Source organism: Suncus etruscus, chromosome 20, assembly GCF_024139225.1.
Source record: "Suncus etruscus isolate mSunEtr1 chromosome 20, mSunEtr1.pri.cur, whole genome shotgun sequence".
In the NCBI taxonomy this organism is placed as follows: Eukaryota; Metazoa; Chordata; class Mammalia; order Eulipotyphla; family Soricidae; genus Suncus; species Suncus etruscus.
The window spans coordinates 42,691,193-42,706,685 of NC_064867.1; the positions used below are offsets into that span (position 1 = coordinate 42,691,193).

General features: G+C 38.2%; 1 protein-coding gene across 6 annotated transcripts in view; it reads left to right on the forward strand.

Moving 5' to 3' along the window:
- Nucleotides 1-15,493, forward strand: part of MYH10 (myosin heavy chain 10) — a 160,193-nt gene that overhangs the window by 45,821 nt on the left and 98,879 nt on the right. For 2 of the 6 annotated variants that reach the window (XM_049766233.1, XM_049766236.1), the window contains exons 5-6: nucleotides 12,843-12,945; nucleotides 13,549-13,578. In XM_049766233.1, coding sequence (XP_049622190.1) covers nucleotides 12,843-12,945; nucleotides 13,549-13,578 — 133 coding nt within the window. The remainder of the gene's footprint in view (nucleotides 1-12,842; nucleotides 12,946-13,548; nucleotides 13,579-15,493) is intronic. The other 4 variants (XM_049766234.1, XM_049766238.1, XM_049766235.1 and 1 more) reach the window with 2 other exon arrangements.

Below are 15,493 nucleotides of genomic sequence, written 5' to 3' on the forward strand. Positions count from 1 at the left end.
TAAGTTTAACAGCGATTTTTAAAATTTTGGTAGAAACTGTTATACTTTAATGCTTATTTAAATTGCTTACAATTATTGTCAGAGCAGACTTTTCATACATTTTATAATGTTAATTTGTGAAACTTGTGTCTTTAATATGTAGACGTTTTGTGGCCAGAGTGATAGCATAGCAGGTTGGGCATTTGCCTTGTGCACAACTGACTCAAGTTCAATCCCTGGCATCCTATATGGTCCCCTGAGGCTGCCAGGAGTAATTTTGAGCACAAGGTGAGGAGTAGCCCCTGAGCGCCACCAGGTGTAGCCCCAAAACAAAACAAACAAAAATTAGAAATTTCGGTAATCTATCCTATTATCCAATAAATCTGGCTGACCCAAGTTTGATCCCCACATGACATATGGTTCCCTGTGCATTGCCAGGAGTGATCCCTGAGCACAGCTGTGGCCCAAGAACCCTCATTTCAGCCCCCCCCCCAAAAAAAAGGGACTAAGGAATAATTAGCCTATCAGATGCAGTTGAGATCGAAAGAAGTATACAGAGATACGTGTATGGACTGAACAATAGAACACTGCGAGTGATCTGTGGTAGCCGTAGGCTGGGTCGATTGCAGATGGAAAGGGAGATGGCACTGGAATGAGCTGGAGATAGAAAAATTAGAAAGCATCAACAGACCCACTAGAGTAGGACTCCTAATTTCAAGTAGCGTGGGACTGTATATGATATGCATAGTGTTTATACTATCTTTGGAGCTCATTACCAGTAGATCCAGCTATGTTATTAGAGGATTGGAACTTGGAAATCTACTTTCCTTCTAGAGAAAGGGGAGAGTGGGTAGAATCGAATTAGTCCCTAATGTTCAGTGATTTCACATCCTTAAGCTGAAGTCTCTTTAGAATCCCAAAAGCACCTTCCTGGTTGGTGAACACTTGGAGGATGCCAGGAAAATGGCTTACTTGGAGAGTGCATGGACAAAGCTCCATGATCTTCCCCATATATTCCTCCATGCTTTGTTCCCATCTGGTTGTTACTTTGATAATAAACTAGTAATCAAGTAAATAAAATGTTTCCCTGTGTGCTGTGAGCTGCTTTAGCAAATTTACCAAACCCCAGAAGGGGAATAGTTAGGGGTCATGGAACCTTTGATTTAGAGGTAGTTGGAACAAGTAAGAGAACCTTGTATTCTTGGATTGACATCTTTCAAGGAGAAGGTTGTTAGAATTGTCAGTCTGTCACTAGGTCGTAGCACAAGTGATAACCTCTGTTTGTGACAGGCATCAAAAATGAGGTGACAGGGTAGTTTTTGAGGACTAACCCTTAACTTATGAAATGGCTGACACTGGGCCCGGAGAGATAGCACAGTGGTGCTTGCCTTGCAAGCAGCCGATCCAGAACCTAAGGTGGTTGGTTCGAATCCCGGTGTCCCATATGGTCCCCCCATGCCTGCCAGGAGCTATTTCTGAGCAGACAGCCAGAAGTAACCCCTGAGCACCGCTGGGTGTGACCCAAAAACCAAAAAAAAAAAAAAAAAAAAAAAAAAAAAGAAATTGCTGACACTATCTTCAAGTTGATAATTTGGAATTCAGTTAAATTCTTAAGACCCTGATTGTTGAATCATTGTACAAGAGGCAGAGTTTTTGTTATTTATGGTGATGTTAATTTTAACTGTGAGAGATAAGAACTGGAGACAGGAAAGGGAAAACTTAAGGGAATGAGGCGGGTCATGAGGGCAGAAGATAGTATGTCTGAATATAGTGGGAGGCAGGAGAACATGCGAATCCCACAAATAACATGGGAAACATGAGGCAGATAGATATTGATACAGCTAGGTGGGAGTGAGGAAACTAGTGATTGAGATTACCTAATGGTTTTGTTTTTCAATGAAATAGGAATTTAGGAATCTAATAAGAAAGTAGGGACGACAGGGTAGGAGAGTTAAGAACAGCTTACATTCTGCTTTATTGTATAATTTGCTTTCTAGTGTTATTGACACTAGAGACTAGACACAAGCCATGGCATAAATTAGCTTTTCCTAAATAATAAGCTACTATGAGCCTTATTAGCTTAAAACAGTATGGTCCTTCGGATTTCTCAAAAATTGGGTCGAACTCAGCTGGCAGTTGTACTGAGTTGTGTCATCTTCGGCTGATCCTTGCATCTGTAGTCATGTACTGGGGCAGGGTCTCGCTGGCTGTTATTTGGTGTAACTTGCTCTCTTCTCCATGGATCTCAGACCAGTAAGGGTGGGTTGATTGGTTTATTGTTGTTTTTCTTGTTTTGCTTTTCTGTTTCCTTTTTCATTTTTTAACCTAAGGCTTTTTAATGGCAGTAATCTAAGAGACATAGGAGAGAAAAACTCAAGTGTATAATTATTGTTCATGTTTTGTGTCACATTTGCTGTCATCCCAAGCAAAACATACTGTAAGATCAGGTCAATGTGGGAAACATACCAAAGGGCATAGACACCGCAAGCCATAAAACAATGGGACCATTGTGTGTGTATAGCCCAGTTTCTTCTTTTGTTTTGATTTGTTTTGGTTTGGTTTTGGGCCATGTCTGGCTGTGCTTAAGGCTTACTCTTGAATCTATGCTTAAGATCACTCCTGGCAGAGCATGGGGGCCCATATGGGGTGTGGGAGATCAAAGCAACATCTAACCCTTTCTACTAAGCTTCTAGATCCCAGTTTCTTAAACTGAGTTGCAACCCCATGTGAATCTTTAAAATTTGTTTTAAGATGCTAGAGAGATAGTCCAAAGCACTTGCTTTGCCCACAACCAACCCTAGTTCATCCCTTTGGCACCACATATGGTCCCTGAGCACTATTAGATGTGGCTAAAATGAAAATAAAGTTTAAAAATAATTTTTGATTGATCATTAGTGTTTGATTTGTATGCCTTTTTTATACACCTATATACTAAAGGGCATATAAAATTTTCTCTGGTGAAAAAAAGATTTGCAAAATAAAAAAGTTAAAGAAATCTGGGTATAGATGACCAGTTGAAAATGCTAGAATGGAACTAATTCCAGTACACCAAAAGCTGCAAGTTGTAGTAGTTTGTAAATAGGTATAAATGAGGGACAGAGGAGTAAGAGAATTAAAGGTATTGACAAGAGTAAGTGTCATGATGAACCACTGTGTATGGGCAGAGAAAGGGCATTAAGAAGGTAGAACTGGATGCCTCAAAGATTTTGAGGTCTCGGGGCCGGGCGGTGGCGCTAAAGGTAAGGTGCCTGCCTTGCCTTCGCTAGCCTTGGACGGAACGCGGTTCGATCCCCCGGTGTCCCATATGGCCCCCCAAGCCAGGAGCAACTTCTGAGCGCATAGCCAGGAGTAACCCCTGAGCGTTACCGGGTGTGGCCCAAAAACAAAAAAAAAAAAAAAAAAAAAAGATTTTGAGGTCTCGATGAAGTACAACAGAGACTTAGTTATGGGGAGCTATCAGAGCAGAAAATGAGGCAGTGTGACTACTAAGCTACTTACCAGATGACTTGTACATAGTGTGACTACAGCATTGGTAGCTGAAGAAAGAGAGGTAGAAAGAGGTCATTGGAGTTGAGGGTCAGGGTTTAGAATTCTGTCATTGACATTAGAGAGAAAAGAAGCATCATGACAGATGCAGAAGTGAGTAAGAAAAACTCTGACTGCTTGTAAGCTCTTCATAAAGCTAAACAATTTCCTTTAATAGTAAAATAAATTCCTGGTTCAAGTAAACTGGCATGTAGCCAGACTAGATTTTAGACCTTTTTAGACCGTTGTCACAATCCAGGTGGCTTCTTTAAGATTCATTGTATTAGGTAGAAAGGATCATACAATATATTTAGGTCAAAGGGTGGTAAAAACCATTAGACTTCATAGCAATTTATGAAGGAGTAAATGCCAGTATAAACTTAACATGGGTAAAAGTTAACGTTTGCAAGTAAGATATATTTTTACTTATCTAAGGAATATAGAAGGTGAAATAAGGGAATCGGATATGCCAAAGAAAGACAAACATTTGGCCTTGGATTATAAAATTGATTACCAAGCAGTGGTAATTACCAACCAGTGGTGGGATGGGTAGAGTGAGGGAAGATTGGATCAGAAGAGCTAAAAGGACAGTGATGGAGGGCTATGGGCACTTTGGAGGATAGGATGCAATGACTTTGTACATCGATTATACAAACTTTAACACTGTTGTAACCATATTACCTGAGGTACAAACATTTTTATTGCTCTGACTTTATATTATTTCTGTCATACTGCCAGGTTTCAGTACTCAAAGCTTGAAATCTCAGTCTGTTTTAAGTTGTGTCTCTTTTGTCCTACACCTGTTTCTGCTCACCTGGTTTATTCTTTTTGCCTTTTCCTGGTCTAGCCAGACCCATTATCTCATATATGATATATTTTATTAGATTGCAGCTAAAATTTGTCTTTATCCTGTCCTTCCTCCAAGGAATAAATAATGCCCAAGTTGAATCCAATTTAATACAAGTTTCACCCAACATTGTTGCTTTTTTGCAAATTTTTTACAAATGTGGTTCATAAAAAGATAAAAAGAATTTTTAAAAGTTAAAGGACCAAATGATTTAAAAACACTATGTGTATTTCCTTTTACAATTAGACTATAAAGTGGAAACTAAGACTTAATTGCTTTTAATATTCCCCCAGAACTTGGCATCTCTTCATATTATGTATTCAAGAAATGTAGAGGGGCCAGAGAGATAACACAGTGGTAGGGTGTTTGCCTGGCATGCGACTGAACTGGAAGGGACCCGGTTCAATTCCCGGCATCCCATAGGTCCCCCGAGCCTATCAGGGGCAATTTCTGAACACAGAGCCAGGAATAATCCCTGAACACAGCTGGGTGTGGCCCAGAAATCAATCAATCAATCAATAAAGTTAAAAAAAAAAGAAATGTATAAAATTAAAAAAAGAAGACTGACATTCAATTAAAAAAAAAACAACTGGCTTAGAGGCTGGAGTGATAGCGCAGTCGTAGGTTGCCTTGCACGCAGCTGACCCAGGGCGATCCCCTGGCATCTCATATGGTCCCCCAAGCCAGGAGCAATCTGAGCACACCAGGCGTGGCCCAAAAACCAAAAAAAAAAAAAAAAAAAAAAAAAAAACTGGCTTAGATACAATTAGGATGTTTTAGAAAATTAAGACAATGCGTTGTCTTTTCAAAAGGAAGATCTTATATAATTTTAAATCATTTTACTTTGAAACTTCAAACTTATATAAGTATGATACCTAATCACTCAGTTTCTCAAAATTAGTGGCATTAAAAATTACCACTTTTATATTTTTTTAATTTATTTATTTAAAAAATTTTAAATTTGTTATTTGTTCTACCTGGTCGCCACATTGTGACAACAAATACAGCCTCAGGTTCCCAGGCCACCCATTCATCTGGCCTGGTTATATATAGTTGAAGTTGCTTTTAGCCCCTTATGTTTGATAGTTAACCTTAAAGTAGATTAGAGCAAGTCAAAAGAAGACACATACATTGAGATCAGGTCAATTTTGGACATGCCCCTCTTTTTTTTTTAATTTTTTATTTTTAATAATGAGAACAAAGATGCAAAGAAAGATGATAAGGTAAAGTTACAATGGAAGGACAATCACCCATACCATAATTCTCAGAAGAAGTCCCCTTGCTGATATCTTAACTTTGAACTTTCAGCCAAAGAACATTAAGATAAATAAAACAGAATCCATGTACAATTACTTTGTCCCTCAAGTCCCCAGATTGTAACACATTATAATATTTCTTAACAGCACACAAGACAATCTAAAGCCATAAAACTTACATAACTCCTTAAACATTAGAGGCATAGTATTTTTAACATTTCCATGTACTTGCATATTAGCTTAAGTTAACCTCAAATTTTAAGTGGGTTTTTTTTTAAGGAGTAGAGTCAAAGGAGTAAAAACGGTGTTAGAGTGGCAATTGTTGTTTACATAGGCCCACCAAAATATGAGGGGCATGGAAAGGAATAACCTTGGCCTAAATACAAAGAGACCCTACCCCTGAAGTTTCCTGGCATAAGACCAACTCTAGGCTCCAGGCAAGCTAGATCGTCCAATCCAAGACATTGTCCGTAGTGCCAACACACTTTTATTTTTCACACAGTCTCTGTTGTTGGCATCATGTTTCTGTATTAAAGATCCTGGAATCTGCATATCCTACATTGAAGTCAGGATGTGGAGCGTCCTCTCGGTTCACCTCACAATTAAAGGGCATTGCAGGGAGCCCTGTCCTGTAAGCAGGTCATTGTTATTGTTAAGTCTTCTCAGTGTTAAGGGAAGTCTCTTTTGAGCAGGTCGATGTCTGAGCAGTGGTAGGGTCCTCCGTGGTTGAGGATTGCTTCCAGGTGATGTTATAGACAAACCTGGATGTTTCGTGGATGGCTTCCCTGGTTCAGGGGTGAATGGAAAATGCCCTTTCTTCTGAGGCCTGTGCCAGGTCGTTAGAACATGCCCCTCTTAGCACTTCAGTGACTAGGCAAATATTTCAAAAATAGAAAATATACCTTTCATGTATGATGCCCTGGGTTTGATGCTTGGCAAGGGAAAAATCTAAAGCACCCAGTGACTAGGCAAATATTTCAAAGATAGAAAATATACCTTTCATGTATGATGCCCTGGGTTTGATGCTTGGCAAGGGAAAAATCTAATATATATCACAAACAAGTTCACTGGAGAATCTAAAGGTTGTTGGGTTTCATTTCATGGGCATGATTAATTGAATCATAAGCCCACTGATTAAATTCAGTCTTCAGTCTCCAGTTTCCTCTAGAAAATTAAGTTGGAATCTCAAGACTCAAAGATCTGAAGCTATAATTGCTAAATTGTCTTGGCAAGATGCAAAGGAACTGTTGCATCTTTATAGCAGCAACTTTAAGGCCACCATGAATATCAAAGCCTTCCAAAGACTTTAGGGCTCTCAAGGATAGGGAGGGGATATAAACCAGTCAAATTCTTTATTATATAGCATCAGTAAAATAAAATTCCAGTAGGATCTAGTTACAGAAACGGTTTCTGAAATAAATGAACACAGAAGTAAACTTAGGGAAGAATGTCAGTGTCAAGCCAATAGACTTAAGCGCTGTGTGTGCTCAAGTCACTTGCATTATCTGGGAACTTGGATCAATATTGTGGAACAATGACCGTAGGAAACATTTGGGGAGGGAATGACTGCTATTATATCCTCAAGAGGTTAGGAAACACTTTTACTTCGACTTTTTGCTAAAAATGTCCAACATTTTATTGCTTTTCAAATATAAAGCAAAATTGAAGAATTTTACAGTCAAGATCCATATATCTACCAGCTAGATTCTACTGTTATTATTTTATTCTACTCACTATCTCATTCTCTATTCATCAATCCCTTTTATTATGTTGGATGTTGGGAGGAAAACTTAACCTGGTCTTAATTAGTTCTAGTAGTGGGGAGCCTGCACATTAACACAAACAACTAGGGGAAAGGACAAGTTTGTGTGAAAATGCTTGTAGAAGTACTCATGGATATTTAACCAGAAACAAAAGACTTATATTAAGTTCAACAAAAAGGGAGTGTAGGAAGATTATACTTTTGAGGGGAAAGTATGTAGGTTTTGCTGACTTTTTGATGCTAATGGAAGTTTTATTTGTACTTCTTGTATTATGTGGGTCAGACTTTTCTTAATCAGGAAACTTCCTGGGATGGGACTCAATAGCTAAATTTTTGGAGGCTCTGCTTAAATACCTGTTTTAGTGGCAACCCATTGTTGAGAAGGTTTCAGTTTCAAATAATGTGCAGGCCAACAGGCAAATGAAAAAATGCTCCACATCACTAATCATCAGGGAGATGCAAATCAAAACAACAATGAGTTACCATTTCACACCTCAGAGACTGGCACACATTACAAAGAACAAAAACAATCAGTGCTGGAGGGGATATGGGGAGTAAGGAACTCTCATTTACTGCTGGTGGGAATGCTCTCTAGTTTAGCCCTTATGGAAAACAATATGGCAATTCTTCAAAAAATTGGAAATTGAGCTCCCATATGTTCCAGCTATACCACTCCTAGGGATATACCCTAGGAACACAAAAACATAATACAAAAATCTCTTCCTCACACCTATATTCATTGCAGCACTATTTACAATAGCCAGACTCTGGAAACAACCAAGATGCCTTTCAATAGATGAATGGCTAAACAAACTGTGGTACATATACACAATGGAGTATTATGCACCCATCAGGAGAGAAGTCATGAATTTTTTCTACACATGGATGGACATGAAAACTATTATGCTGAGTGAAATAAGTCAGAGGGAGAGAAATAAACACAGAATAGTCTCACTCATCTATGGGATTTAAGAAAAGTAAAAGACATTATTGTAGAAAAACAAACAAATAACTCGCAAAACAGTTGCTATAGAACAGCAATTAGGATGACTGTCTGGCATATACCAAATGCCAGTTTGTTTCCCAACGCTACATTGCCCTTTATTCTCAGTATTGTTGGGTGTGATTCTGGAGGCCTTCTAGTACTACGCTAGTGGCTCTGGTGTGGTCCTGTCACCACAAAAGCACCACCAAGAAGCACCACATTTTTGGACCCTAGTATTTAAACAAACTGCCAATTAACTGAGAATCATCAGGATAAATAGCCCCCAGGTCCCTTCAGCACGCTGCCCCAATTCTCTTTTTCATATTGCTTTGATAGACTGTTGGTCTTAAAATGCAGTATCTCTAATATTTACATCTTTTTAGGCAAAATTTATATGTATACTTGAGATTTGTATATATTTGTTTTGTTATTTGTATAACCTTCTCTGAGGAAGACTAACAGATGGACAACAGGCAAATGAAAAATTATTCATCATTACCTTATCATTAGGGTAATTCAAATCAAGGCAACAGTGAGGTATTAACTTATACCAGTGAGGATGCACATATCAAAAATACTGAGAACAATCTGTTGGGGGGGAGTCAGTGAGAAAGAAACTCTCAACCACTGCTGGTGGGGATGCTGCCTGATCCAACCCCTGTGAAAAATAGTATGGAGGGTTCTCAGTAAACTCAAAATTGAGCTTCCATATGACCCAGAAATCCCTTTTTTGGTTATCTATCCCCCAGGACAGAAAAACATTCATCCAAAAGGAAGTATGCACACCACTATTCATTGCAATCCTCTACATAATTTCTAAGATTTCAAGCTAGATGTCCAAAAGTGGCATTTAGAACAACTCCATGAAGAAATGCAATGGTCTAAATGGGAAACACCCTTGGCCCCAGAGTATAATGAGAAGAAGGAAAGAAACTGAGTGGAGGATGTAAAACACAAATATGAAAGGATGGAGGCAGGGGCCTAGTGGTCTCAGGTCCATTGGTGGAGATTAAAAAAAAAAAAAAAAGGGAACAGACTAAATATTCAAGCCAAACTTAACAACTATGAGATTAAAAGACCCAAGCTCTACCAATCTAAACGTAAGTGAGTCTGTTATACTGGCAGGCTTGGACAGTGAGGTGAGCAAAGGGTGGTGGTATGGAATACTCTCTTGGAACATGGTGGAAGGAGATGACATTGGTGGTGGGGTTGGCCCAAATTCATTGCATTTCTGAAACCCAACTATTAAGGACCTTGTAAATCACAATGGCTTCAATAAAATTTTAAAAAAATCAATAAACCATTAGCAAGAATCATAGTGAAAGGGGAAGAACCCTACTAAGCTGAATTAGAAAGGAAAGGGGGATGTCACAACAAATATCATTGAAATTTAAAGAATAATTAGCAAATATGTTGAGAATCTTTATGCCATGAAATGAGAAAGCCTTGAAGAAATTTGTGGTTCAACCAAATTGATTTGAAATATCGGAACGGACATATCACTATCAAGAAAATTGAAATAGTACCTATTAGTCTTCCCCAAAACAAAAACCAAGTCTTATTTGTAACGGTACTTGTATCACTGGTATTGTAAAAAAAAAATAATAATAAATAAATAAAGCTCAGAGGTAAAGCTTGTGACTATAATATATGAGTCCCTGGGGTAACCCTGGTGTCCATGGTGGTACATGAGTAGATCAAAAGAGTAATGCTAGTATGGCAGCTGTGGTTTGTATTTCCTGCCTCACCGCAATCTCTCCCCTCCCCTAGGACATTTGGGCATGATCTCTGTACAAATATTAATGAAATAATTTTTAATAAATAAACAAACGCACAGACTCGGAGATAGGTAGAGTGGTTGGGGTGCATGCCTAATAAAGTAACCCAGATTTGGTCCCTTGAGCATCTTGGGTAATGAAAAACACCACAGGGCCTGAACAGCACTTCACCTGAGGCCCTTTCACTTAATCTCTGGCCTGGTTGAATCATCAACAGACCCCAGACATCCTAACTATTGCTTAGCCGACCTCCATCCTTAAAAAAAGTTAAAATAACAACACCAGGCCATATCTGAATAGCTTGAGTATATACATACAATACATACAGATGTCCTGGATCATTTTCAACTTACCCCAAGCACCAAGCCATGACCTGAAACCATAAGTTATACAAAGGAAAACATAGGCAGAAAACTCTCCATGGCATTGAAGTTAAAGGTATCTTGGGGGGGGGGCACACCCGTTTGATGCTCAGGGTTTACTCCTGGCTAAGCGCTCAGAGATTGCCCCTGGCTTGGAGATATCATATGGGACACCGGGGGATCGAACTGCGGTCCTTCCTTGGCTAGTGCTTGCAAGGCAGACACCTTACCTCTAGTGCCACCTCGTTGCCCTGTTAAAGGTATCTTTAAGAATGGAACACCACTGACCAAAAAGTGGCTACAAAGGTAAACAAATGAGACTACATTAATCTAAGAAGCTTCTGCAGCTGAAAGGAAACTGACCAGAAGGCAAAGATCACTGACAGAATGGAAGAAATTATTCACCTAAGTACCTTCTGACAAACGATTAATAGCTAAGATGCTAGTAGTAAAGCTTAATAAGAAAAAAAAAAAAAAAAAGGCAACCCCATCCAAAAGTGGCAAGAGGAGATGAACAGACATTTCCTCAGAGAAGAACTATAAATAGGGGCCCGGAGAGATAGCACAGCGGCGTTTGCCTTGCAAGCAGCCAATCTAGGACCAAAGGTGGTTGGTTCGAATCCTGGTGTCCCATATGGTCCCCCGTGCCTGCCAGGAGCTATTTCTGAGCAGACAGCCGGGTGTGGCCCAAAACCCAAAACCCAAAACCAAAAAAAAAAGAAAAAAAAAAAAGAACTATAAATAGCCAATAAAGGCATGAAAAAATGCTTCACATCTTTAATCATCAGGGAAATGCAAATCAAAACAACATCTCACACCTCAGAGACTAGGGCACATCAAAAACAATAGGAACAACCAGAGTTGCCACAGATGCAGGGAGGAAGGGATTCTTATTCACTGCTGGTGGGAATGTAGACTGGTACAGCTACTTTTGAAAATTAATATGGACATTTCTTTAAAAACTAGAAATTGAGCTTTCATATGATCCAGAAATACTGCTCTGGTGAATAAACCCCAGGGACACAAAAACATACAGAAAAGGCATCTACACTCCTATGTTCATTGCAACACTATTCACAATAGGCAGAACCTGGAAACAACCCAGGTGTCCAAGAACAGATGAGTGGATAAAAAATCTAGTACATTTATATAATGGACTGCTACATAGCTGTTAGGAAGATAGAAGTCACAAAATTTGCTTATACAAACTAGATGGATATGGAGAATTCTGAGAGAAATGAATCAAAGCAAGAGGGATAGATACAGAAGAACCACATTCATTTGTGGGATATAAAAAAAAATAAAATAACCAGTATTGTAATAATACCCAAAGACAATAGAGATGAATGCCAAGAGAACTAGATTATGGTACAAGCTTACCACAAAGAGTGGGGAAATATAGTTAGGTCAGAGAAGGGACCACTATAACAGTAATAGTTGGAAATGATCACTCTGGACAAGAACTGGGTGCTGAAAAGAGGTAAAGTGATAGGCATGACACTCCTTTAGTAACTACTGCAAACTGTAATGTTTAAAAGGAAAATTCGAAAGAGAAGATGGGACTATAAATAAGAACAAAAGAGAGAAGAAAAATGTGTGCCGTAGAGGCCTGCAGAGGTGAGGGCAGGAAGCGAACTGGGGGCATTACCAGTAGGAATTGTGCACTGTTGAAGAGAATGGTGTTGAACTTTGTGTCACTGAAATTCAATCATGAGCAACTTTGTGACTGTATCTTAGGGTGATTCATTTAGAAAGAGTGTCTCCTTAGTATGACATCTGACCCCCAAAACAAATGTAAAACAACACAAATAAGCATCCAGGTCATGGGCCTTGCCATAGAAAGCCCATGTAAGAGACACACACACCTTGATTCAGAAGCGAGAACAATTTTTAGCCTCGTTTGAAGGATGCACTGAGAAAGTCTTGCTTAAAGATGAATATCAGAAAACAGTATCAAGGTTCCTTTTATCCCTCTATATTCCATTGTCTTAGGAATCCTCTTCCAGTGCTCGCTATGTTCCTGATGCTCAAGAATTTCTTCATGAACATTATGCTAAATTTTGGGGGCACAAGTCCCTACTGTAAGAAGGGAAAGAGTATTCTGAGCATTTTCTTATTTTTTTTTATTTTTATTTATTTATTTATTTATTTTTGCTTGTTTCTACCAAATAAATACTTGGGTTTCTTCAGTTCTGTTAAAAAAAATTTTGTAAGCATTGCTGATAGTTTTATTTTCCTAATTGTTTTTGCTTTCTACTAACTTTTTTTTTCCAATTTTATTTTGTTATCACTGGATTTGACTGTGTGCTATCTGAATTCCAAAGCAACCAGTGTTACTTTTTTTCCAGGGGTGAATCAGGAGCTGGGAAGACAGAAAATACTAAGAAAGTTATTCAGTACCTTGCTCATGTTGCTTCTTCACATAAAGGACGAAAGGACCATAATATTCCTGTAAGTTTTAGTCTGTTGTTGTAAATCTTAGATTTACTTTCTATAATTTCAGAACTAATATCAAGGAGGCATATCTGCTCAGTGTACTGTTATGATGTCCTAACCACTCCCTAGAAAGTAAATTTTGTTCCTCTCAAGGAGATGAGCAAATTAATCAGGAAACTGTTAACTGATTATTCTAATAAGGCCACCAGATTTATGGTTGTGATTTAATGCCCAATTGCTAGCAAAAAAAATTACTTAAAATCGATGAGCTTAAAGAAGACTTTGTATTTTCTATGAAAAGATGATCTTCAACCATTGGTAGCCATTATTTTTAGGAACAACCCATTGCTAATGTCCTCAGAAGCTTAAGCTCTGAAGTCCCCAGAAATTTAGGGAAGAATTGATGATAGAAAGGGATAAGACTATGTCAGATAGATACCCTTGACTTGTAAGTATGTGAAACAGTAGTGACAGTTAACACAGCCTAAGAGAATGCCAACTTAACCAGCTTACACAGTTCTAAAGTGTACGTTGACTTGGTGCTTTAGATATTTGGCTTCTTGCTAGGAAAAGACCCACATTTGCTAACATATGCATTTATCTGTTTGCAATGAACAGCAGGAATCGCCTAAACCAGTGAAACACCAGGCAAGTGCTTTTTTTTATGCTTCTTAGACTTGAGTATTTTGCTCTAATTGCTGTTTTTAGATCACGTCACTACTAGCACAAATAGCATCAGTTCTCAGTGTCTTAAAAAGAAGTAAGTTTGACATCTTCTTGCTCAGAGACTTTTGCTTTCAATAGCATGTCGTTTTGTTTTAAGTTTATTTTCGAGGTGAATTTTAATTGTCATTTATTAGTTCATTATGATAACGAACTTCATTTTATGAAGCCTCCAAATCTAAGATTTTTGTATGTCAAATATTAGAATAATATTAATGCTGATGATAATATTTCTTACAATATAAGAAAACTTAGCTTCTGCCATACATTAAATTTTGAATGGGTTATCATCTTTAAAAGTTATATCTTTTCTACTAACAATTTCTAATTTATTATAATTTTATAGCCCAATATGTGCTTTTTTTCTAAGTTTTAGAACACTTGTTCATAATAGTCATTTAAGGCACTAAATGTTCAAGTCCCACCACCGGTGTCACTTTTTCTTCACCAAGTGTCCCTGATCTCTCACCCACTACCATAAACAGTCTCCATGCAGGCCCAAACAAGTTTACTTCATATTGCTTGTTACAACACAAAGACAAATAGAATTATCTAAACTTAGATGAACATGGGTCAATTTGAAACGATTGTTATCTCTTCATGGTGTTACCAAAGTCAGTGCCTTAAGGATTTACTGGGCTGTGATTGGTGCTAGAGGAGCCATCTGTTTAGGGTTTAGTTAGTGTTTAGGGTTACTGAGCTTGGTAGATTACTGTGTAACTTTCCCACCATATTTTCTGTGATAACCACTGGGCTGGCCCTACTATAAATAGAGTTGTCAGAAGGTGACATGTGGCCATGCAGTCCAGGATTTATAGTTGTAAAACAAAATTGGTGGCTTGAAAGTTTGATAAAGGCAGAGCTAGGCCATTTTTGTCAGGTTGCTGGCATTGGGCTGTTCGTGTAGGAAGGGAGGGCTGATGGGTTTTCTGGTGGTATGCACTCTTTCCAACAGGAAAAACCCAGTGTTTTTAGTCCTGTAATCTCATCTCATCTGAAAGTAGATGGCTGCTCATATTATTTGATTTTAGTCACAGAGTTGGGACTTTTCTATCAGAGGTGTAAGGAGTCATAATATGTGTTTCCATCTAAAAGCTTTATTAATATAAAATATAAATCTGGAATTTCATTTTTGTTAGGACAGTGTGGATGGGAGTGTTATTTTTCCCTGATTATTGTATTGAACATCACAATGTTGATGTAGAATCTACAAATATGTATCTTCCGCTATCTGGGAAAAGGGTGAGCAGGGCTGAGCCAGATGTTGTAGACAAAATGAGATATCTGTACTTAGGCTGAAATCTTTCTCTAGTATTACGACTGTTTTGTTTGTTTTTAATAAGAATGATGATATTAGCTACAAACTAAGAAACAACGGACTTTTAAAAATGAACCATAAATAGAAATAAAAGGCATAAAGCATTTAAAAACCACAGTTACAAGATTGTTCATATAACAGATGTTTTTCACCCACAATTACAAAGTTGTTCATGGTTGGATGTCAGTCATACCCTACCAGGGCATACCCACCACCAATGTCCCAGTTTTCCTCCTGTCCTTTTCGTAAAATTCTTAAGAAATTCTCAGACTCTAAGACTGTTTTATTCCAATGAAAGTCTTTAATTATCTTAACCTTTTAGTGGAGGTTACAGATTGGGAAGGTTAATAAAAATAATCTTCATCCCCTAAGAATTTTAACACTTTGCCAGTTAATGAATCTCAAGGCCATAGAGATGGACCAGAAAGCTGGAGTGCATGCTTTGCATGTAGGAGCAAGCATCTGATTTGTTCCCCAGCTCTTCATGGTATCTCAAGCATTACCAAGGATGACCACCAAGTA